The following is a 25,317-nucleotide window of genomic DNA, read 5'->3' on the forward strand; positions in this document are numbered from 1 at the left end:
GACTGCTATTCAGCAAGGCTCACCTATCAGGCAAAATAGCAAGGGTGGTAAGGAGATTCATCACATGGGTTGACATGGGCCAAATGCAGCAGATAGGCTATTGGTCTATGCAGCAATCTTCCCAATTGGCTCAGCTATGTGTGCATATTCCTTACTTCCCAACAAGCAACAAAGCCACTAGAGGTTGTGACTGTCAGTGTCTACAGCCGGTATTGCACCTCTCTCTGGTTACTTGATGAATCTTTCTCTCCCTGGATAGAGCTTCAGGCTTTGTCCCAGGTAGATTGTACACTGCTCTAGAGGCTACATAAGTGCGTTGTAGCTTGGGCTCCACTTCCTTGCTGTGTGAATTGTGCTCCAAAATAATGTTTCTGTGAAGCATGAAGGAGATTCAGACCACTGTCTGCAGGTAGCCCTGGGGACATGTTGCTACCCAAGTTACTGATGGATTGGAGACACTGTGGTGTCTGCAATACAAGAATCTGTACTAGGGCTGTGCCCTCATTACAAATTCATTGGTTGCATTGTTTTGAGAGCCAATTTGTTTGGGAGCCAAGGCGCTTGAGATCCAAGGTACGAATGTACTGGTTTCCTGAAAATTCCTTCATGGAAGCACCCTCTGTGCAAAACCTGACAACATGACTGAGGTGGCAGTTTGTGTTTTATTTGTGAAGGAAGCAGGCTTGGCTGTACTTAGATAATTTTACTTATTTACATACACACACACACCATGTTTGGTATAAAGTTTAATAAATTACAGGTCAAGCTTGAGTTTTCTGTTACAATAGTATAAAAAAACAAAGCTGCATAGAATAACCTACAAATAATTTGTACACATCCTTTGGATTTATAAGATACAAAGTTCACAGCTCTCTTCCAAGCATTAAGGAGTATAAAATACTGCTGTTGGTCTCAGTTTGTGTGAAATTTATATTACTATTCACTGAATAAGCAATCTAATTACACTTATATAAGCTCACAAAAAGGAAGACCCATTTGCTTTCACTGTATTTGTGCAAAAATATACCAAGTGTTACAAAACTTTAAATTGATTGGATTAAAATAGCTAAAACTTGCGTGAGTGAAAGAGTGAACTGATCACTGGGGAAAGAGGGTAAGATTCCTAACATTTGTAAACTTTGGGATGGAAAAGAATATGGTAAGAGGCTTTTAGAAGTGTATCTGAGATTTTTAAAAGTCTATCTAATACAGTACTGGAGAAGGTACATGTTGGTCCTCAATGCTCTGAGTTTTTAACAAGACTTTCTTTAAAAAGTCAAAACATCAGTTCAAAGACCATTCAAATGTTTACAAAATACGTATATAATTATTACTACTAATGTTTTACATGTCAGAACACTCCAGATCTCATTTCTTCCTTGCATGGTCCCAAGCAACAGTTAATAGAAAGTTATTTTCCAACATGTGCAAACTGGAAAGACCCAGTTCACAAATTATACTGACATGGCCTGTCAAACATGCTTGAGGACGCCTTAAAATTTGTCGCACATGGCTTTCCTTAAAGGAGGATTCACACAATGTGTAACTCGGGTTGACAGCATGCCAGAAATAAATGGGCTGCAAAGTAGCAGAGCGTCTTTTCTTCAGCACAAGGCAGGAATGCACTTTAAGTTCCAATTAGACGCCGATGATCTCAGCTCTACTCCAGGGAACGGCTGTGTTCTTAGAAATATTCCTCCTCTTCATCAAAAAAGCCATTTTCCAGAGCATATGCACAGTCTGCACTTGATACAGCTTGGCAGGCACCTTTATATTCTTGAATTGACTCATAAAGGGAGTATAGTTGACATAATAATGACATATCTAGCTGCCGGAGACCAACCTTGTAGAAGAGAACACACACACATATTAGTATTTATGGCTTAATTTTACTTCTAAAATGCTGGTGCTTGCACATTTTGCTCCCCACAATGACTTCACTCAGAAGATCAGTGTTGTACCTGACAATTACACAATATGAGTAGGATAATTAAATTACGTGGGAGATTCCACCCTGCCGAAGTAAGGAAGAAACAGCTGTGGGGGAAGCTGGAGTATGCAGGAAGCAGCGTGGCAAAACATTCCTGATGCTTAAGTAATGCTACCATGCCCTCTTTAATAGCAGAGGATCTGTAACCATAGGCTGATGCTGCATTAAGGAGAAACCAGATGTGATTAGCACAGACCTGTGCCAGAAGTGGGTCACTGCCAATTTCTTATAAAGTGGGGAAATAAATGTAGTTTAAGGTGCACCTTGGGCTGGTGGGAGAAGGGGGACTGAAACTCCCTCCTTTTTGTTTTTTACTTCCCTGGGGGAAGGTTCTAGTCAGTGTGTCCCTATGGGAGAAAAGCAACTTCATGGGAACGAAAGAATGAATTGAGGAAACATTCAGTGTTCTCTCCCCCCTCCCTCGATATGCTTTGAATTCTACTTCATAGGAAATCAACAGAACCCAATTCTGGCAAACTGGTGCAGGGATGACTGCTGTATCAGGCCCAGCTCCACACTCATCTGATTGGTTGGGGGGAGGGGTTGTCTCTAGTCCTTGTAGAATGAAAATGATGAAGCAAAGTGTGTAGGTACCATTCAAAGCAATCGCTCTGTGAGATATAATACTATTACTGCCTTTCACTGTTTTTGTTTTTGTTTTTAACCCAGTGCGTGAAACAGAGCTCTGATTGACAAAGTGCTCTTGAGAAATTAAGGGTCAATGGGAAAAGACTTCAACATTCATTTTGAAGCCATGTTGGGGTCTTCTCTAGTACTTGTATGACTCAGCTGTTCTCCAGAGACTGTCTAGTTCATTCTGAGGGTGCCTGTTCATCTTCCTTGGTAAATAAGTGGTTGTTGCACAAAGAAAATAATTGAGAAATCCAGGATTTTAGCACAGCTGTGATTGGGCAACAACATGTCTACCCCAAAGCAAAAAGTACCAGCAAAGAAAGGAGTCCATTCTCTTTTTAACTCTAGTTTATTTTTCCCCTGAGTATGCAAACTTAAAAAAAATCCTACCAATGCAAATATAAATACAGTACAACCCATCATTACCCTATCCATATTGCTTCAGGGGGAGGGTGTGGTGAGGTTTGGAAAGTGTGGGTTATAGCATCCTTGCAAAAAAGTTGTGTTGCTGTGCTGATATTGCCTGGATAGTGGGGAGGCGGAAGATAATACCGCGTGACAACCCTGCAGTGTAGTTCAGTGTATTCTAGTCTCGTAAAAGTGTGTGCCTCTGTTTTTACAGAAATGAAGCTGGAGAGGTATAGCAGCAATATGGAAGGTGATTGCTTTTCCACTCTGGGGGGGGGGGGGGAGGAAACAGGGGGATTCTTGAGAGCACTTAAATGAATATATTCATGTCAAAGGATCAACTACTTCTTTTTGCTTAAAAAGAAGAAAAGATGGCTGTTTCACCTTGGCTGGTAATATTGTTGTAGTTTTTACTAGGTATAAATAAATAGCTGTAACATATGCTCCTAAAAGACACTCCTCCTTTAAAACAATGTACGGTAATCTTTACCCAAGAATAGGCATCTGAACCAAAATAACTGTAAATTTAAAATCTCTTGTGACCCCACCGCCAGCCAGCTGAAACACCATGTCTGGTCTTGTACTGAATGAGGTATTGCTAGCCTAAGATTAATTGATGACAGATATACAGTAACATAAGGGGTTTACAAATCATGGAACATGAGTTCTTTGCATGGTTTAGGGTTAGCATTGAGGGAGAACTGAGCTTTTGTGCCTTTAACAGCTATGTGGCAAGCAGTAATTTAACAGGTTATGCCTTTCCTTATATAGAAATCCAGAACTTCCCCATCTCCTTTCCTTACACCCCTCATATCTGTTCTGGGGGTTCCCAAAGCAAATTTGGGGAGTGTGGAGGGGGGAAAGAAATGGAGAAATATTTGCACTAATGGAAGCAGTCAGCTGGATACCACCCATTCTGTTGGACAGACATGTTATTCCTGTATGGCCCCCAATATATCTTATGGTCCTCCACCCCACAAAAGAGAATAAAAATTTGCGTATGACACAAAGCGTATGCAAATGTATGCCCTCTTTTGCAAGTAAGGCAAAATACATAATCCACATGGGCTCAGAAAATCCTGGGTAGGCGTGTCTGCCCCTTGAAGAACACTCAGTTTGATGCTTGCTTGCTATAACACTTGTGGATGGCAGCCAGCTACTACAACAATTTCATCCTATTTACTCCCAGCTTTTCACACAAGCATTTTAAAAAAAGAGCATTCTGCTCCATCAGAATCTGGGTAGTTTAAAGAAAGGACAGGAATGAAGTACAAAGCCAGGTTGTTCTGAACGCTTAAATTCTTGAATTAAATACAGAAACTGCCCAAGGTATAACAAGAGTCTTTGAGCATTTTACAGAACTTCTTTTAGGGCTTACTTCATAATATATTACCTGCCTCCTTCCTTCCTACACAGTAATGGAGAATTGAATGAATGAAAGACTTTGTATTATCTGCACTTTGTATTATCTGCACTATGCCATAAATGTTCTTTTTAATGTATTTAACTTTTTGGTCCATAGGACTTCTGTTTTTTAGCCATATGCAACTACCTTCAGCTTATACGGGCAGCTTTTCACAAGGACGTTTAGGAAAATAATATGAATATAATCAAACACCTCATATCATTCATTCTTGCCTTTCACACAACTCATGCCAGGCTCCTCCCCCACCCCCCGGGCCCCGAAGTAGAGAAAGAAAAATAGCATAGGCATTGCAGCATCCAAGATCATAGCACATTATTTTATTCTGCCTTTCAAAAATGATATTACTACCAGAAATTAAGCTTGCTTTTCTCCCCTTAAGGTGGATCTAGTGATGACTTCTCATTTGCCCTTCAAAGCAAAACACTCACCTCCCACTAATGGGCAAAACTAACTTGCAAGGCTAGCCGTGTTACAGTTCAATTAGTTATTCATAAGGAAAACAGAAATGAATCATTGGTAAACAACAACTGCAGGTATTTGTGGGGGTGGCAAGATTAAGAATTATAAGTAAAAGTGGGTGAAGGATGAGCAAGACAAATATGCAGGCTAGGTATCATCAGAAAAGCAATCTAAACAATTGGGTTTATATCTCTTGCCAGAACATACAATTTCATTTTCTATCCAAAAGATACAAGTAAGATTTATGGTGGAGGGTGTGATACCATCTAATTATGGTTGTTGTTGTTTTTTACCTTTGAGATATAATCTCAACATTAAATAGAAACCACACAGCCAGGCTCCAGATTCCATAAATACACCTTCTGACTAGCAATGGCATTAGTGAAGTCAGGAATATCTACAGTTTCAAATTGTAGTAGACAAACTTACAGTAATAAGCTATGCACCATGTACTGCAGATGAGAGGGGCATCAAAATGCCAGTCGGTTTCTTTGCACTAGCTGATGATAAACAGTGGTGATGGGGATTGACACTGGCATAGCACCAGGCTTACGAGGTGCAATTCCACCAGCAGAGTGATAAAAAATGGGCAGTGTGTCAGGAGGAGGAACAACAGGTTTTCAAAGCTTCCCCAAGCTTGGCTGTGTGTAAATTAAAAACATTCCTACTGAAGCTAATGGAGAGCTAAAATCCACTGCCCCAGCTCTTCTTACTCTGTTTACACACCCACCACCTGGTATCTCCATTCCTCCTACCATGCAAAAGATATCTTTTCTTTCTCACAAAGGCACTCTTTCCCCACCGGGGGCTGAACGGTTGCCAAGGGGAGGCCAAAGGTTCACCATGCAAAAGTGAGGCTGGGTGATATGCCAGGAATGACCATCCTTCCTGTATGTTTTCCTGTCCAAAGGCTGATCTCCAGCCCATGTGCATGGTGCAAGGTCACCTGCAGGGATCCCAGTTATGGGATTTGGACTGGACGCACCAGAGTGGTTCACAGTGATAAGGACACTCTAGTATGTGTTTGCAGCGCTGCATCTTATCTGTGTGGTTGGGCAAGGTGATGTTGATGTTTCACCATCACCACACATAATTTCTTCCTTGTGCAGTGAAGCTGAGGGTGTCATCAGTATGCAACATTGTGATTGGTGGGCACTGTCATGAATGCAAAGAGGACATGTGTAAGAGAAGGTGTCTGACTCTAATACTCTGTATTTTAAAGTGATACTTTGCTGTTTTCTGAAGGGAGTTTACAGGATCCTAACATACAGTGCGCTATACGTACACCACATATGGCCCGAGCTAGACAATGCTATGATGCTTTCATGTTCTATTTCCAAGGACCTGGACAGCAGCACTATCCCACAAATACTGCAAAGAGAAAACACCTTTTAATCACATCTTAAAATAGCCAGATTTAGAGTGATGACATGCTGTGCGTATTCATGAGCTGCCATCCTAATTCTACAAAAACTTGTCAACCATTGCAACTTCCTTCCTACAGCAGGAAAAAAGATAGCTCCAGATTACTTAATCAGGGGTGTGCCAGACAGGCATAGATATCTGCTGCCTTTGGAAGTTTCATGTTACAGATCCAAAGGAAAAGTTTTGCATACCTAATAATTCAGTCATGTTTCACTAAGAGCAATGTTGCTTGTTTAACCTGAAGCTTTTGTCTCATGAAAGGCATATGTGTACCACTTAAAATGGGAAAACCTTTTAGATTGCGGGTTTTGCAAAAGCTTTTCTGGGATTCTTAACTTGATTTATAGGTTTATAAGACAAAAAGCCATGCTTGATCAATTCAAAATGAATCTAGCCCATACTTTGTTTGCTTACATGATCTACTAGTGTAACAATATTTGAAGCACTTCCGTTTTTAGTCGCATTTAAAAACCAATGTGAATCTGCTGCTGTAAGCAATCTGGTGCAAAGCCCAAGTACCAATCCTGTGCAAAGTAAAAGCCCATTAAGCCAATTAACCTACATTTCAGAAGACAAGTCAAAGGTGGGAAAGAAGCAGCCTGCTTACTAGAAGTCACATTCCAGTTTCTGAAACAGAACAGAATACTTCTGATCCAAATAGTGAATATAAAGAACAGGTGTGTGCTTGTACAATATGCAACTATGACTAGAGCGCAGAATGAAAAATTAGTTCTAACTAAAAGAGAATTTGTAGAGGAACTGAAAGAATGAACAAGATCATTTTTAGAGGAAATAGCTTTTAAGTATTTTATTTTAGAAGGAAACAAAGGACAGAATGAGAAAAGAGTTTTAAAAGGGAAGATAATAGTGACATACTTCAGATGCTATCAAGGTTTTGTTTTTTTGGTTTGCCAATCTTTTGATTTGAGTTTCTTTTTCTTTTTCTCTCTCACATGAGGAATGTTTCAGTCACAATCCCTAGATAGGTCTTTCATCCATTAACTGCAATTTGGGTAACTATCACAGGCTTAGGCCCAAAAAATTGCACAACTTGCTCTATGCATCCTTTGGGTTTGTCATTCTAGAATGCAGCCCCCACCCCACCCCCCTTTACCTCCTGGCAATTCTCCATTTGAACTCCTCAGTTTCACAACTGTTCAAAGGGTAAATAAATAAGTATAAAAAATTCACAGGGTCTGCCCAAGGTCTTCAGCACAGCTAAGGTAGCCATAGTGATTAATAAGCAAAACAGCTTCCAGTTTCCACCTTTATCGCTTTTAAATCTATCTAAAAATAGATTTTATCCCTTAAAAATGTGTATATACGGCCTTTCGAACCTAAGAGGGAGCCCCAAATGCAATTTACAAGAATGAAAAACTCTACAACTAAAAACAGTATTAAAGTAAAAAGAAGAGAGCAAAAAAAAATGAGTCTGCAACAGGTAAACAAACACTAAGGGCTTGGTGGAAAAGTGTCTTACTGCACAATCCTAACCATAACTCCCCAGAATTGAATGGTGCTTACTGATGGGCATAGCCAGGATTTGGGTTGGGGGCAGGACTTTCGTTGGGGGGGAGGCAGAACCTCAGTTCTTTATTTTTGTTGACTGGGGGCAGCTGCCCCCCCAGCCACCCCCAGTGCTTTTTTCTAAAAAAAATGTTTAGGGGTACTGTACTCTCATTTTCCTACTCATATTGAAATACTGCCCCTCAATGAGGCCAAACTTAGATTCACAAAATGTTTAGGGGTATGCATACCCCTGCGTACCCCCAGAAAAAAAGGCACTGGCCACACCCATGTGCTTACTCACAGGCAAGGGGACTTAGGACTTGCCCCCTCAGCAGCCCACCTAAAAGAGGCCAATCTCACTTCCTTTGGGAAGCAGATCCAGCAACTGGGGTGCTGCCACCTCTTGCTATCGCAGTAGAGAAGAGCATTTGCCCTTTTTTTGCGCAAGGAGCTGGGATGAAAACTCGAACCCTGCCTGCCACAAACAAAAGGTTCCCTTTCCACCGTGTGCATCGTACCGGCGTGCGCGCGAGGGGAGCAGAAATCGCCAACAGCCTCCCGGCGCCGGAATCGAACTCTGCACGCGCTCAGAGGCGACGTTCTCGAGCCAGGTCCCGGGACTCAAAACTGAGCAGTTTTAAAAAGGGGGTGGGGCGGAAGACTTGCACCAAGCACAAACACGCAAAAAAAGCAAAAACGGGCGGGTGCTCACCATCTCTTTCCGCAGCAAGGCCAAAGCGGCGTCCAGGTTGGGAGGCTTGGGCGGCCGCGGGGATCCCCTTCCCCCTCCGCCGCCTCCGCTGCGGCTCAGCTCGTCCTGGATGCGGGACTTCTGCGCGTAGAGCCGCTCCAGGTCCCGCCAGCGCCCGCCTGCTCCGCCCGGGCCGACCCCGCTCGAAGAAGAATTCAACAAGCCGCTCAGGCTCTTGGGCAGGGGAGGCAACCCAGACCCGCCGCCGCCGCCGCCGCCGCCTCCGGGCAGCCCCGACCCACTCATGGCACCCGGCGGGGCAAGGCGGCCAGCCGGTCCCCTCAGCCCAGCTGAGCTAAGTCTGCCGCGAAAGAAAACAAGAGCCGCCTCCGCCTCCTTCCCTCGCAGAGAAAGGCTCTCTTCTGTTCGGCTCCGCTCGGGGCCCGCCTCCCTTCTGTCGGCCCCGCTCGGCCCGCCCTCGCAACAGGGACAGGCCGTGAAAGGGAGAAAGAGGCGGGCTCAGGGCGGGCCCGAGAAGGAGGGAAGAAGGCACAATAGACGCAAAATGGTACCCGAAACACTTCGGGGGGTGCGCGGCGGCGGCGGCGGCCGGGAGGGGTTCGCTCTCTTCAGCTAGTCATAAAGCGGAAGAGAGAAGAAGGGGGGTTATTCGGGGCTGCTGAGAAGGAATAGAGTGCAGTTTAAAAAAAGAAGGGGGGAAAGGCAGTTTGGTCCAAGGTAAATTAAGAGCTGTCGTAAATAAGTAAGGCAGTGTGGTCTAAGGCAGTGGTTCCAAACCTTTTTTTGGCCATGCCCCACCTAAGCATCTCTAAAATCCTGATACTCCCCGAGACATATAATTCTTATTATTCAAAAAGTGAACTTCTGTTCAAGTGGAGGAAGGCTAAAAGGCCATTAACTGTTAATAACTCATTCTCGAATTGCCCCCCTAAAAAAATCAAATTGCACCCCTGTGGGGCGTGTGCCCCACGTTGGGAACCAGGGTCTGAGGTAAATTAAGAGCTGTGAGGGCGGGGAATGTGAATGTGAAACGTTTTCTTATTATTATTTGTTACGTTTCAACAAGGTGGCTCACGTGTTGTTTTTTATTGCTTGGGGGGAAAAAAACCCACGGTAAGGACAAAATAAAATATAGGCCAGGCAGGTCCGAAGTTAAAGATGAGGGAAAGGGGGGGGGGGTTGAAATATCTAAGGCAACCTTCACACCCTCAAGATAATTTGGACTAGAAACACTCATCTCATCCAACTACATCTGCAGGGCATCAGGTTGGGGAAGATTAATCTCTAAGGTGTTATCCTGCGCAGGGATAGCAGCTCTTTCTCTTCAGCGGAGGGGTATGCAACACTGATAAAAAATTTCTTCAGTTGGGCATATCTGAGGTAAATCAAAAGGGGATGAGGTGGGGAGGAATATAAATTAGATGTAATGGTACCAAAAACACATGAAGGTGATAAGTGAGTAGCTACTTTCCTTTAGCAAGGATTCCTTTAGAAGTTGGGATTGGCGGAGGAGGGGGGAAGAAATAAAATAAAACAGGTGTTGCCTGTGTGCATATGGGTAATGTTATATATGCATTATGCCTTGAGTATTGATGTGTGAATAAATAAGCAATACATTAACAACTAATATAAATAATCAAATAAAGCAAACAAATAATGCTAAATAAATGAATGGTGCTGGGAGAAAGGGGATTATTCCAAGTTGACTATTCCATTAGAAGGGAGTGTTTGAAGCAGGGCATTCTGTGGGTAAGAAAATAAAGTATGTTGCCTTTGACAAAGCAACATGCAAGGCTCCAACTAAAATTGTAGAAGAGAAGCAATTAGGTACATCTGCTTCAGGGAAATAAAAGGGCAAGTGTGACTCTGAATCTTTTTATGCACATTTAGCATTCAGTTGTAAGTATGAAGCAGGACCCAACTTTCTTTTCTTTTAAAGATACCATGTTGCATCATCTTTCTACCACATGGACACTGTCACATTTGCTGACTAATCCCACAATTAGGATGTGAGAAACTTCCTGATAAATTAGACTGAGCCATGCCATTGTTCTACTAGCAAAGGACTGCCTAATTTGGCAGCAGCTATCCAAAGTAAGGCAAGTGAAAATATCTGTATACTGTATTATTCAAAGTAGTTGAATGTGGTACCATGTCATCCAAGTTTAAATTGTTAACGTTTGGCCCTGTTTTGCTACTTGAGATTCCCCAGCCTGTTTGAAAGCAGCAAATTACTAAACATGGGAAACTTTTCTGAAATAAAAAGGTATTAAGAAAAGATCTAAACAGAAAATGAAAGGGAGGTAGTAAATCTTTATGAAGGCTTTCCACTATTTTGGCATCACCACTGAAAAAGCTTTTTAAATTGTTAGCTGAAATTGTTTTTAATTTGCTGTGTTGCTTTAAAATCTGCTGTATTTACTCATTATTTTTTAATTTTAAATGTAAACTGTAATATGATAAAAATCAAAATTACATTTTACTTTATCTTACAACAAATAATTTTGAATTAGGTCACTGAAAGCAATCCCAGAGACAACAGTGTCAATGTTCAGTCATAGGAAACAAAGGAAACAGGATTTCAATGACACATTTGGAGCCCAGATGTTTTGGCGCATGAAATAGATAAAAGTTCAGGAAACTGTTTTCTAGGCTAAGTAACATATGCATGCAGCAGCATAGTACTTTCATAACTGGGCATTTCAGTGTACCTAAATGAGCAGCTAGATTGAATGGATATTGTGGAAAAAATAGTGAAGAAAATGGAAAGAATATGCAAGATAATAGAAAAAAAGTGAAGGTGAAGCCAAGTTTATTTGATGTTTGTGTCTCATCCCAAGGTGAGATATGTTAGCAATTTCCTCAGATTTTCTGGAGGCAAAATGCTTTATGCAAACCATTTCCAAATAGTTCCTTCCCTGTGCCACCACTGTTCTAAGCATGACTCTAGCCTATTTTATCTATTCCATCTTTAACTATATTCATCAATGCTACATCTGCATTGACAGAGTGCCCCACCATTATATCTGAGGCTTTGTGCAGCTGTATCTGTCATCTAGTGTTGTGCAGGCATAGTGGGGCTGCACAACATTACCTCTCATCTAGTGTAACAAGTATAGGACTGCATCCATAGTGCATCAAATGAGCATGTGGATTGGCTGTTAATATAAATACATCTGTATTACCATTTTTTGTCCAAGACATAACCTTGATGCAACCTATGTAATTCTATGTGTTGTGTTCATTCCTACAACTCCTACTGCTTCAGAGCAGAAAAATAACAACTGCCCACAAAGCAACGGAGTTCTCCCATTCCCTTCAGAGCTTTAAACTAAATCCTGAGAGTGATGGAGACGATATTACAGATGACAGGGAAGCACCTGATACTGGGGATAATAGCTTAATTGATGCACAGGAAACTGAGGCAGTGCTACAGAAACCTGATAAATGGCAAGAAACTACAAGAAGTAAACAGCTGGAGGGAATGACTCATGGTTTCAGTTTCTACCAGTGCACAGAGTATGGGAAACAAGCAGGACAAATTTGAGCTCTCAATAAAGTATGGCAAATATGACCTAATAGGCATTACTGGAATGTAGAAATGGTAAGGTATATATCAGAACAAACAGACCAAACAGGAAGGGAGGAGGAGTAGCATTATATGTAAAGGATGTGTACACTTTTGAAGAGATCCACGACTTGGAGCGTGGAAGGCAGATTGTGGTTGTATGGGTAACATTTGTTGGAGAAGGAAACTACACTAGCCTTACTGTGGGTGTCTGCTATAAACCTCCAAGCCAGACTGAAGCCTTCCTGGAGCAGATTACCTAACATTCAAAAAGGAGAGATATAGTAGTTTGGGAGACTTCAACTACCCCATATCTGTTGGAACACAAACTATGCCAAGAATTCTTCCATTGCCTCACTGACAATTTCATTTCCCAAAAGGTGGAAGAAGCGACAAGGGAATAATCTATCTTGGACCTGGTCCTCACCAACAGGGGAGAACTAATTGATAAAGTGGAAGTACTAGGAATCTTGGGAGGAATTAATCATGTGCTACTGGGTTTCATTATACAAGGGCAGGGGAAAGCTGAGTGCAGTCAGACATTGTCATGGGCTGGCTGGATGCAGAGAAGTAATGGGAGGCACTAGCTGGGGAACTCCCAAGGGAACCTCCAGGCAAAGAAAGCTCAGAGCCAGGGGATTGGTAGTTGGACAACAATGAGAAGAGAAGACTGGGAGGAGGAGGTGTCAGAAGCTGAAGAGGTAACAGGGTTTAGTGAACAGGAGGAGGCTCTGGCAGAGTGCAGTTATGACTTCTGATGTAGAAGCAAAGGGGAGGTCAAAAGGCTGACTGGAGGCAGGCTGCTGAATAAGCCAGAATATCTCCCCTTCCTGCTGTGACCCCCCCCTCTCCCAAAACACACAGAGAAATGAAGAGGGCAAAGCAAAGAGAGGCAAGATGCCAGAGCCTTAGGCTGCTGGGGAAGGAACCAGGGGAGGAACCTTAGAAAGACCTACTGGGAAGAGTTGCTGTGATCGCTACGCCTGCACTGTTTCACTGTTTTAGTTTCTTTCAATAAAGAGTTAACTTCACTGACACCAGTGGTTTTTTATTGTTGATCTCTGACTGTGGCTCATGACAGCTATGTACTCTGGAGATATGATAGCCATCTTCAAATATTTGAAGGGCTGTCACATGGAAGATGAAGCAAGCTTGTTTTCTCCTGCTCCAGAGGCTAGGATCCCAACCAATGACTTCAAGTTAAAAGAAAGGAGATTCCGACTAAACATCAGGAAGAACTTTTTTATGGTAAAAGTTGTCCAACAGTAGAATGGACTCCCTCGGAAGGTGGTGGACATTCGTTGCAGGTTTTTAAGCAGAAGTTGAATAGGCATCTGTCATCAATGCTTTAGCATTGCAGGGGGTTGGACTAGATGACTTTCCAGATCCCTTCCAACTCTACAGTTCTATGATTCTATGATGTAGTATAATTTCTGTCCAGACATCATTACCCTCTCCATTTCCGCAGTCTCACTTCACACAAATGAAAGTCACTGGCAGATGCAGGGAAGTGCTCAAGATAACTGTCAGGAAACAGGACATTGTTTACAGAGAAGGAGCAGGATAATTCAGCACATTTTCTGAGGAAGTCCCGACTTCTAATGTGCATTTCTACCCTAAGAGTGTTTATGTTATCAATGCAAGCACAACAGTTCTTAGTGGTTTTTAATTTGGTGGCACATACCTATTTTTGCATGTCACTAACCAAGAACTAGAGTGAAAGATGAAGGCTTTATCATCATGATCATAAATGGCTCCTGCCAGTCCAATGTGATGTGGGTCTAACACGGCATTGGCAGTGCTACTAATTCAGTGCAGACTCTAAAAGCATGATTCAGATTATGTGGATCTATTGTGAATCAGTGCACCTCTGGATTGTAGTTGGAAAAAGTGAGTGGGTTTTTGCTGGAACCTTACACTGCCTGTGTGGGTGTGTGAAGACAAATACCCGTAGAATCAATAATTTTATCCTGACATACTCGGGGGGAGACCCATGTATGTGTTGGAATCCTGCCTCGGTCAGAGGAATGTGCCACTCTCCAGGCACCGGCTGAGTTCCTTGTTGCCCTCCCCCTGCGACTCCTGGCAGGAAAACAGGCGAGGTCTGTAATTGGCGATCCTTCCCAGACGTGAGAAGAACACACCACTCCTTCACTCCTCCCTGCTATCCCCAGGGAGGGGAAAGAGACAGACAGAAATGTATCTACATGCTTTTATTTCTGTCTTTTGCAGCAGTAAAACTAGCTGACTAGAGCTGAGTCAAGAGTGTGAGACAAAGAGCTTTATTTCAAGTGAGTTTGTTAGTATAGAGGCAAACGAGCCATCAAAAACCCCAGTTAGCATATCTGTATCCTTCCTGCCTTCTTGTTATGCTATCTTGGCCCACCATCTCCTTAGACTAAGACAGTATAAGGACATTGTTTGCATAATATATATTTACTTAGTTCAAGGGCCAAACTAGTAATTACAGCATCATGACCAACTAGGATAGTTTCAAGACAAACAAATTGGAGATCAGGAAGCAGGGAAAAGTAACTGAACACACACATTCTCTCAATCCCACGTTCCCCTTTACTTTTTTTTCAAGACCTGATAACACTCTGCCACATAAATTATTAGGCATCTTGCACACACTTTTATTTTCTAAATACCTTAATTCTCTGCCAGCGTTGGAAATTCAGTTTCATTGTATTAAACTAGATTTCTGAATGGAAATAGAATTTTTCACACCATAAAAATGTTGTGAGCCATACATTATCAATGTTATCAGTAGCCTTTAAAAGTATGGTTTGAAGAGTTGGGTGGTTTCAGGGGGGGGGGGGAACGAGCCTTAATCTTATTCCATAGGAAATATAGTACTTCAACTCAAACTTGGTCTCTTTCCTGTTTTGAGAGGAAGCTGGTGGCAGTTCTATCAAAGTCATTAAATAGTCTCTTTACTGTTTATACAGTACAGTTCTATGTACGTTTGCCCAGTAAGTCCTACTGTATTCCACTGAACTACTCCCAGGAAAGTGTGCATAGCATAGCTTTGCAGCAGCAGTGTTCTTCGCTGCTTCAAACCTGTACACACCTCATAGGCATAGAGTTGGAAGGGAGGAGATAGATAACATCCTATGGTCAGAACTCTGGTTTCTGACTGGGGGGGGGGATTACCCATGTACTGTAATGGGTTTAAAATTCTGAGTTCAGATGGGCTTTTCTTGCTGTTTGTATGATGTTCTGTTTCATGGCTTTTTATCATTTGTACTTCCTGGTTTTTTAAAAAAACAAACCAGAAAATAGTCAAGAAATAATAATAAAAAATGCCTGCCCTACTTTCAGAAGGAAAGGGGCGGGGACAGGACACACCACTGCATAGTGACAGCACAAAATCTAAACACAATATTAGGAATTGGTCATTTAACAGTTCTAACTAAGCCTCTTTTGCTATTTTGGAAATGCAAACATTATGGGTAGTGATCAATGCTAGTCCTACAATGCTAGTCCTGCCTAGAGCAGATCCACTGAAGTTAATGGACATGACTAACTTAACCAATTTCAATGGGTCTGAGCAAGACTCAACTGAACACAACTCTAAGCGATGTTTCAAATCTTCCTGGAATTGTCTCCCCCTTCCAGAACCTTTGGTGGAAATCAGCTATTTTCCTCTTCAAAATGACAGCTATTGCAGGACCTAGTTTGCTAGCTATGTAGCAACAAGCTTCTTTGCTGTCAACAGTACAGGTTGATTTACAGTAGCAGACTTGGAGAATCTGATTACCGAAAGTAGATGAGCAAAAAGATAAGAGCTGCAGGGTTTAAAAAGGTATTTGTCTCATTATCCTAGTGACACTGAGCAGAATTTCTCTTCAGGGAGGTCTGTAGCAAGGACCAGGCTTCTATGCTGAGCAGAGGTTATCTGAGGTAGAAGCGTAATCTCTTAAATCTGTAGATAAATTACATGCCAGAAATTATATTTTACAGAACAAGGTAACTGCTGACCCATAAAGGAGTAGAAGGATGATTGGTTCCCCAAAACAGAGACTGTTATCCTAAGTCCAGTTATGCTGAAGCACTTGATTTGAGTTGGTTTGTGTGCATTAGGACTAATGGCTTGATCCAGAGAAGTTATTTCATCTGGAGCAGCACAAACAGTGTTTTGTGCTGTTTCAACTGAAGCAACACCATGTATATTGTGGAACAGAGCCATGCAGCTCTACAGTACCTGTCATTAAAACTCATGATCTTGATCCAGCTGAAGTTAAGCAGTTTCAAGCCTTATTCATTTCAATAGGTGAAATTTCAGCAGGTGCTTAATGCTGCAATTGAAACAACAAGAACAACAAGAGCAATAATAACAATTATTATATTTATATGCCACCCATCTGTCTGGCTACACCAGCCACTCTGGACGGCTCCCAACAAAATATTAAAAACAGAAGAGAAAAAAATCAAATGAATGAATCTTTAAAACAATTTTTAAAAATATAAAAGGGAATCAATCTGTTTAAAAGAAACAAAACACACTTCATTATTTTAATCACTGTCAGCTATCTATATATTTATGTTGCTAATAGTCAGATTTAAATATCAGTTAAAATTCACAAATTATATATTGAGGGGGAAAGTGTTCTTTTAAGAATTAAAGCTTGGTTATCCTCAGTCCTATCACTTCCATATGCAGACATCTTGGTTCATTCTGGGTTATGTATTTTTTTCTTCTGACATGGACTTGGTTTACTGTTATTGGGCTCTCTCTGTGTGTTTTGGAAATGTGCCGGCTTTGGAATCATGTCACAGCTGCTGTGCTTTTCCCTTCACAGAGGAAGCTAGCTAAATTATTTGCATAGGCAGTCCCTTAATTTATCTTGTCTTGGTAGCTGCATTTGTCTCAGATAAGAAGTAGCATCTAATGGAAACTGATTAAGATAGTGCCTTTTAATATGCACAGACAAATTTCAAGGCATGCATTAAAATGTAAAGCCTGCATGGATATGGCTCTATGCTGCATGTTCATTTAGTGTTACTGCTGCGTAATAAATTAAAAGTAGTCCTAAGACATTGACCGCTGAAAAGACAAGCTGCTTTTTAAAGCAAACCAAACTTTCCTCTTTGTGCATGGCTGTGAATAAAACATCAAAGCCCCAGTTGCAGCTTTCCTGTGCATACAGCCCTTCTTGAAAAATAGGTACCGGTAATTCTTTTATTAGGATTAGTTATTAGAACCAGTTATTAGAATGTTGGATTCAAACTTGTGTCAAATAAATCCCTCGGGCAAACAAACAAACAAACAAACAAACAAATGCAGTCTTTCATGTCTACAGAAATTTCCTCACCTCAAGACAGAAAACGAAAGCTGAAGCAGACAGCTCACTTATAAATATTAGGGGGCGGGATAAATCATAAATTTGAGTTACAGTTTACAAAAGGTTTTCCCTCCTTTTCAAATTTACTGCAGCTCTTGTGCATCATAGATTCAGGGCCCAAGGTAAATGATTCCAAGGGTGATGTTTAACTGCCCCTTGTCATATTTTATGGAGAAATGTCTGGTGAATTGGAGCAGTTGCTGTAAGCCTAGGGCCCACAGATGCCAGCTGAGGCTCCCTGTGTCTCCCTTTAAAAAAAAGCACCTCTTGGAGTTGGGCTCACTTCAAAGCAAAGTGCTGACCTCCAACCACCAGCATGCTAATATCTCCAGAATGCTCTTGGCCCCATTTGGGCTCAGAGGTATTTCATAGTGGACACTTGCAGACAGCACCCAGCTGTCCAGAAAAAGAGAGAGAAAATGAACACACTCTTGCTGCTGCCTAATAAGTGGAGCAGTGGGAGTAACTGGGAGAGCAGGAAGTGAGGAAGGGGGTTGGGAAGAGGACAGCCACAGCAATGCTGTCAGTGTTATGTGATCTCATCTAGCTGCCCTGCTTAACTGCTAGGTAACCACACTCTGCACAAGCTACAGCCTCTGAACCATCTTCAAGGGCAGCCCAACATAGAGTGCATTGAAAAATCAATTCATAACATTATTACAGCATAGATAACTGAGGGTAGGCTATCCCTGTCCAGGAACAGTCACAGATGACAAACAAACTTGTTTCTACCAAGGCCACCTGTGCCTCTAGCGACACTTTTGAATTGAGGATAGCCCTAAGCTATGTAGCTGTTCCTTCAGCCCCATCCAGAACAGGCCATCTCCCTAATTCCTGAACTCAAAGAGTCTCCTATCCATAGTGTCTCTATCTTATCAGAATTCAGCCTCAGTTTATTGGATCACCACTGCCTCCAGGCATCTCTCAAACACTTGCACAGACTTCCCTGATTCAGATGGAATGAAGCGATCTTAGCTGTTACCCACATACTGATGGCACCCCACATCTCTGGATAACAGTTCCCTGCAGCTTCACATATGTGGTACCCTGCAGCATAAACACCAAGGAAACCAGCAGGTAGGAGTGGAACCACTGTAACACACAGGCACAAACTTCCAATCCTCAGAGATACTCCAGAAGGACACTGTTGGCAAATACCTCCAAGAGATAAAGAAGAATTAACAGGGCAACATTCCTCCCAAAATGTAATCATTTAAAGCCACTAAGGCTGTTCCAGTACATACCCAGGCCTGAAGCCAGACTGAAAGGAGTCCATGTAGTCCTCTTCATCCATACATGTCCTGCCACACCCATTTCTTAGGCAAGGGGTGAGAGATGGTTGTGTTTGACTGTCTAATAACTCAGGGTCCAGGGAGGGCCTTTTCAGGAGGAGTCAGGAGGAGTCTGAAGAACAGAGTGGTATGATTCTCTCCTGTAACAAGGCTTTAATCACTCTATGGACCCACTCAGTTCCTCTTTGCTAGATCTTACCAGCCATGTTGGGCAAGGGTCAAGAGAGCATGTGGTTTGCCTAACCCCTGAAAACATTTGGTCTACATCCTCATGCTGCAATAATTGATCCCATAAATCACAAATGTATCACAGCACTGAGTGGTTGTTGCTACTTGAAGGCTAGATTTGAGTAGTCCACTCACCACTCAAGAAAGCTCTGCTGACAGTTCGCTGTGGTGGAGAAGTACACCTTCTTTGCCTCCACCACTGCCATATAGTGAGTGCAATTTGGTTGTAGGTCACCCAATCTACAGTACAAGCCCATTTCATTGCTCATAGTCCCTAATAAAGCCAGGAGCCTCTCAGGCTCCTTGCACTTAGAGCACACATTTAGGAGTGATTGTGTCAATGTCTCTACTTGTCTCAGTATTCCACAACAAGACCAGGAGCTCAGCAGGAGTGCTAGTCACACTGGCTGGAAAATCCCCCTTGGATTCCATAAAACAAGGGTGGGTAGGTATTGAACTATCTATTTATCTATTGTATATCCCAACTTTTAGGATTAAAGAATAAAGCAAAAAACAACAACAACCCATCAATAACAATAAAATAGCCCAGCATAACAGCATAGCTTAAATTATTCTTTAAATCATGTGAATGTATCCAGGTTAATAACCTTGAAAGTACAAGGAAAGTGGGCTTGCCAAATTTCCCCGGTCAGAGGATGTGGGAAAGATTCTACAATTTAGCAGCTGCTGTAGCAAAGGTCCAAGGTTTATTTTTATTATAATGAGCTTGATACTGGATTCCTCTGCAGTTTCCACACAATCGTTAAACAATACAGTACGGATGATCAAAATGTTTAAAAGCAAGATTGTCCCACCAGAGCACTTTTGGAAATGGTGGTATGAGGGTAAATACTCTAGCTTCTCTGAAATTGTGGTACTTAGGCTGCAATCCTGTGTATACTTACAGTTGAACAACTCTGAGTAAGCATGCATAGGACATCACTGCATGGTACCACTGGCTTGTAGCAGCCCCAATTTTAATGTGCATATATATACTTTTTGGTATAATATAGCTGGAAGAGAAAATTCTACCAGGTGCAGCTTATGCATTTACCCCGGAACTTTGAATGATGGAAGAAGCATACAGCTGGTGGAAATATTATTTCTGATACAACTTCTATGGGACAAGAGACATGTATCTTTTATTGATGCATTACCTGCTTATTTATGTACCAGCAGTAACTATAAGACCTTCTGTGTTAAGCACAACTATCCTTGGACAAAGCCAGCTGATAAATCATTTTAACAGCCCTGGACTTCTCTGTCACAATTATTTATGATTAAAATAATTTATATACTTCATTAGAAACAACAGTTCAGGATGGTGTGCAACAAGAATACAAAAACACAAAAAATAAAACCCAAATTTTACAGTACATTAAAAATCCATTTACAACAGTACAGCACCCTTGGTAGCATAAACAAGTCAATAAAAATATTCATGAAAAGTCTGTTAATGAAAGTTCAACCAAGACATGGGTAATGATGCTCAGATGGCATCTGCCTTGCTTCATGGTGGAGGTGACTCTATCTAAAGGCTGGGCACCACAGTAGAAAAGGCCTGCCCCCTGGTGGCTACAGTACATACCTTCACAGGTGGTGAAGGAGCCTGGAAGTTTAGATCTGCAGAGCTCAGGCCTATATGGAGGAAGGTATTTTCTCAGGTAACTGGGCCTTATATGTTAATAGCAACACCTTAAATCTGTTTCAGTAGCAAATTGGCTACCAGTGCAGCTCCTTGAACAGCAAAAATGTAAATGTTCACAGGCCACCTCACTCAGCAACCAAACCACCAAGTTCTGCATCAGTTGCAGCTTCAGGTCCAACCGTAAGGAAATCCCCTACATACAGTACATTGCAATAATCAGTCTTGAGGCTACCAATACATGGATCATTGTGGTAAGCCACAATGTTCAGGAACATTATCCAGGAACAGCCAAAACTGATGAAAGGTATTCCTGGCTGCTAAGCTCACCAGAGCTTCCAGCAACAGTGATGAATGAAAGACTACCTCCAGACTGCATATCTGATCCTTTAGGGAGACTACAACCCCAGCCAGAACAGGCAAACTCTGATTCCTGAGCTTGGGAGCTGCCCGCCCACAGCATCATTCTTGCCTGGATTTAGCTCCAGCTCCCAATTGTCCCTCCCAATGCTGCTTCAAAATCTAGGATTTGCACAGCCACACCTGGCTCAGATGAGACAGAGAAATACTCCTGGTTATAAACAGTGTGCTGATGATACGCTGCTCCAAATTCCCTAATGATAGCTCCAGTGGCTCCATATAGATGTTGAAAAAGCATTTGGGACTAGGTGGTATTCTGTGGGACTGTACAGAGCAAGCATCAAGGAGCCAAGAAGTAGTCACGCAGTGCTGCTTTCTGGAACTGGCCCTGCAGGTAGGGATGGAACAATCATAATGCAGTGCCTCTTGCTCTCAACGCACAGAGCCAGTCCAGGAAATGCCATTGTTGGTGGTATCAAAAGCTGCTAAGGGATCAAGAAGAATCAACAGATTCTTCTTCTTCTTCTTCTTCTTTCTTCTTCTTCTTCTTCTTCTTCTTCCAGAATAGGAAGTTTGTCTCAGCCACTGTAGTAACATGGCTACTGAAGAAGGAAAAGCAAAATATACCTGCTAATGGAGGACTTTATTCTTATATCCTCTTCCTTCCCAGTACCCACTTTCTTTCAGCCAACTGCATTAATGTGACATGAGGTCTGACAGCTTGGGCCAGAAAAGCCTTTAGTCCCCTGGCAATCCTTTTCAAATGACTGTGTTGGTTCACATTGGAATCTCTGCCAATGTGTTGGTTCACCTCTCCCCTTGCATCCCTCCCCTGATCTTCATAGATGGCAACAACAGCATGTCTTAGCTAATTTCAATTCCCTTTAGGCAGCTCCTCTCATCTCAATTTGCAATAGCGTTATGGACTGATTGCTTTAGACCAGGCCCCATGTGTTAACTCACCCAGCAAGAATGAAGCGTTTTGTGCCTTTTGTTATTGATGTCAAAAACAATAAGTGTTTAAGCAGAGGAAAGAGTGCTAAATTGTAATCTTGTCAATGAAATAATGCATATAAAGAGAGAAGGAGTGCACTAAAAATAATATTTATTACGTATAATAATGTGGCAGCTATAAACTTCAGCTAAGAGTCAAATTATTTTTCACAACGGATTTCTGGTAAATGCTTGATTTTATTTAAAAAATCTAAACCATACAAAGGATTAAAATATTGTAGCATAACTGAATAATATGTGTGTGTTGTATGTGTAAGAATCTAAAACTAAAACAGATAAATTAAACCTTAGCATTTCTGCTTTTATGCAACCTATTCAGTTGTGTCTCTCTAGGAAGTTCACAAGAAATGAAAACCAATAAAATAATAATGAGGTCCCAACAATAAAAAAATATTCAAACAGTTCGGAACAGTAGCTTAAAGATTTGCGTAAACACAAGCCAAAAGGGCCAGCTTTAGGACAAAATCAAAAAAAAATGTAGTTAAAAGACTCTGAGAACAGAAATGTCTTTACTTGGTACAAAAAAGAAAACAGCACAGGTGCCAGGTGAGCCTTCTTGAGGAGGGCAAGCCATAGATGGGGCACCACCAGGGAAAAGGCCCTGGTATTGTATTGTGTTGTATTGTATTGTATTGTATTGTATTGTATTGTATTGTATTGTATTGTATTGTATTGTATTGTATTTTTCCTTCCTTCCTTCCTTCCTTCCTTCCTTCCTTCCTTCCTTCCTTCCTTCCTTCAAAATATTTATCAGCTGACTTTTTGGTAGCCAACATCTCAAGAAGGATTCCATAAATACAGAACCATATACAGAATAATAGCAAAGTATAAGACAATGGCAAAGAATAATGCATGTATGGCTGTTTCTGAGCCTTACTATTTTTCTTCAGGTTAAAGCATTCTTCATGATGTGCATTAAACAGCTGTGACACTGGCCACAGCTAGTTTCTGGGGTGGGGGATGCTACTTTTTATTGCTAATGCTACTTTCAATTATTTATTTCCTGGCTCTACTTTGTTTGTTTGTTTGTTTGTTGTTTGTTTGTTGTTAAAAAGGTTGTTTTGATTTCTACTGTTGGCCCTCAATAAACCTAAAAGCGGATAGAAATATTTTAAATAAAGTATATAGCTCCCTCTCCATGAAATCCTCTTCAATAAAGTTACTATGAACATCTTGATCCTAAATCCCAGAGGAACGTAGGGGAATTATTGCAACTAAGCAAAATATTTTCCTTGTTCAGATCTCTGCACCCTTCCAATCTTCACCCCACCATTATTCAATCAATCACATTCACAAAGCAGTAATCTCCTTGCTCAATAGAATAAACACTGAGCATTTTATAGGTATCTATACATTAATGTATAAGAGATTCCATTTTCTCTTTGCAAATAACATTGCCATCACTGTAGATCAATCCCTATCTCAATCAGTTTTACAAAATCAATTCCTATCTCATGAATCACTCAACCTACCACCACTGTTGCACAAAACCTTCCTTTCTTCCCTGTATCACAGAGGAAGGCTGGATTCCTATTTCTAAAATATACATTGTTCTTTTTTAAAATTTAATTTTTATTAAAGATTTTCTTGGTTTACAAAAGTACACGCCTTGTCTCTTTTTTCATGTTGTACAGTCATTCTTACAAATCAGCTACATTTGTTGTGACATTAGTGTTGAGTACAGTATAAGGTTGGGGAAGAAGAGGGGGGAGAGGAGGGGTGGGGTGGTGAGGCTTATATTCCTTTGTATAGTGTATGTGTGGGTTCTTTTTAACATGAGGAACAGGGAGGGCTGCTTTTTTGGCTAGGGCAGGCCCTGAAGGTTTCTCTGCTCTTGTTCTGCAGCTCTAAGATTCACCGTGAAAAGGATTTATAGCCAAGGGGCAGGAGCCCATCTGCAGGCCTGAGAGGATTTTCATTGTTTCATTATTCACATGTGTTTGGCCCCCTACCTTTATTGTCTCTCTGGTAAGAAAAGAGTCTAGCTACAGATGGACAGTAAAAAAGAGCTGGCAAGCAGCTAGAAAATCAGAGTAGAGACTAGCACAGATAGCAGTGATGAGAGGGAAGAGAGCTTAGCACAAGGGGAGTCTTGTCCAAGGCACAACAGCTGGTGGTTGGGGGTTGGAAGAGCAGCATACAGAAATGACTGTCGTAATATAACATTAATAAGCACCAACAGCATGCTGCATGCTGTGCAGACAACCACAATAGAGATGATGAGAGGAAGAATCAGATCGCAACAGAAACTGAAAGCAGGAGTGTGGGGCATGGAAGAAGAGGTCTTTAAAAATAAAAATAAATTTACAATCCAGCGCCTGAGTACCTCTAATTCCTGCCACCACACACACTATTCTTTAAGTAAGTAACTTGCAGCGCAATCCTATATATGTCTACTCAGATGCAAGCAATTGAATTCAAAAGTACTTGCACCCAAGTAAGTATGCATGGCATGGGTAGGCCTTATCAGGCTCAATTGCCTTCTGGATCTGGCCCGCGTATGGTCCGGGAATCGCCGCGTGGATTGCCAGCACACATGTTCTTTCCCTCTCCCTCACATGGCGCCAGCGGTGCCTCTTCCCTCCCTCCTCCTCACTTCTCCTCGCCCTGCCTAGAGAAGGAAGGGGGCTGAGCTATGTTGGTGCCAGCAGCAGCAGCAGCTCTTGAGCGGCCACCATTTTAAGCAGCCCCTCTCCGGAGCCCTTTTGTGTGCTGCTCATTGTCCTGCTGGTGGTGGCAGCCCCTGCTGCTCTCAAGACACAGGTAAGCAACCACCAGGGCTCATGGTCCTCTTGCATCATTCCCCCCCCCAAAAAAAATATAGTCTGCCACCCCCAAGGTCTGAGGGACAGTGGACCGGCCCCCTGCTAAAAAAGTTTGCTGACCCCCTGATGTATAGGATTTCAGACTTAGTCCATTTCATGTTTTATTAGCTCTTAGCCTAAGATGCTATTTTGTCATTAATAGTTTCTCTTAGGGCTAATTCATAGGCTATGTACACACTGAGTTAAAGCAAAACTAGGTTGTTCTTTTTCTCAGTTTGAATCAAAGTTGGTTTGGGGGGAAACAGCATCAAAATGCAATATTTCATAAACAAAGCAGGATAGATGTGGATTGTGGATGTGTGTACACCATTTCCCAAACCAACAGTGGGAGTGTGCTGGATATAGAGTGAGGTGAGATGTGAAATAATAATAATAATAATAATTTTATTATTTATACCCCACCCAATCTGGCTGGGTTTCCCCAGCCACTCTGAGTGGCTCCCAGCAGAATATTAAAAACACGATAAAACATCAA

At 41.8% G+C, this 25,317-nt stretch overlaps 1 protein-coding gene and 1 long non-coding RNA gene across 2 annotated transcripts; one reads left to right on the top strand and one right to left on the bottom strand.

Annotated features, from left to right (window-relative positions):
- Window positions 1–733: 733 nt before the first annotated feature.
- Window positions 734–8,991, bottom strand: FAM89A (family with sequence similarity 89 member A). The gene is made up of 2 exons (XM_079971394.1): window positions 8,563–8,991; window positions 734–1,843 (listed from the first exon to the last, which is right to left on the bottom strand). Exons 1-2 carry the CDS (start codon window positions 8,845–8,847, stop codon window positions 1,685–1,687), a joined length of 444 nt encoding a protein of 147 aa, XP_079827520.1. The 5' UTR covers window positions 8,848–8,991; the 3' UTR covers window positions 734–1,684.
- Window positions 8,992–9,169: 178 nt separating this feature from the next.
- Window positions 9,170–13,165, top strand: LOC307213467. The gene is made up of 3 exons (XR_013837512.1): window positions 9,170–9,279; window positions 10,502–10,656; window positions 11,076–13,165. It is a non-coding gene; the product is annotated as an uncharacterized lncRNA (long non-coding RNA).
- Window positions 13,166–25,317: the final 12,152 nt, after the last annotated feature.

Source organism: Podarcis cretensis (assembly GCF_951804945.1).
Source record: "Podarcis cretensis genome assembly, chromosome: 3".
NCBI lineage: Eukaryota > Metazoa > Chordata > Lepidosauria > Squamata > Lacertidae > Podarcis > Podarcis cretensis.

Bases quoted from the DNA above. Each gene is read 5' to 3' on its own strand.
- FAM89A (XM_079971394.1), bottom strand. From the start codon at position 8,847: ATGAGTGGGTCGGGGCTGCCCGGAGGCGGCGGCGGCGGCGGCGGCGGG. The intron at 1,844-8,562 runs GTGAGCACCCGC...CTCTTCTACAAG, and splicing joins CCTTGCTGCGGAAAGAGATG to GTTGGTCTCCGGCAGCTAGA.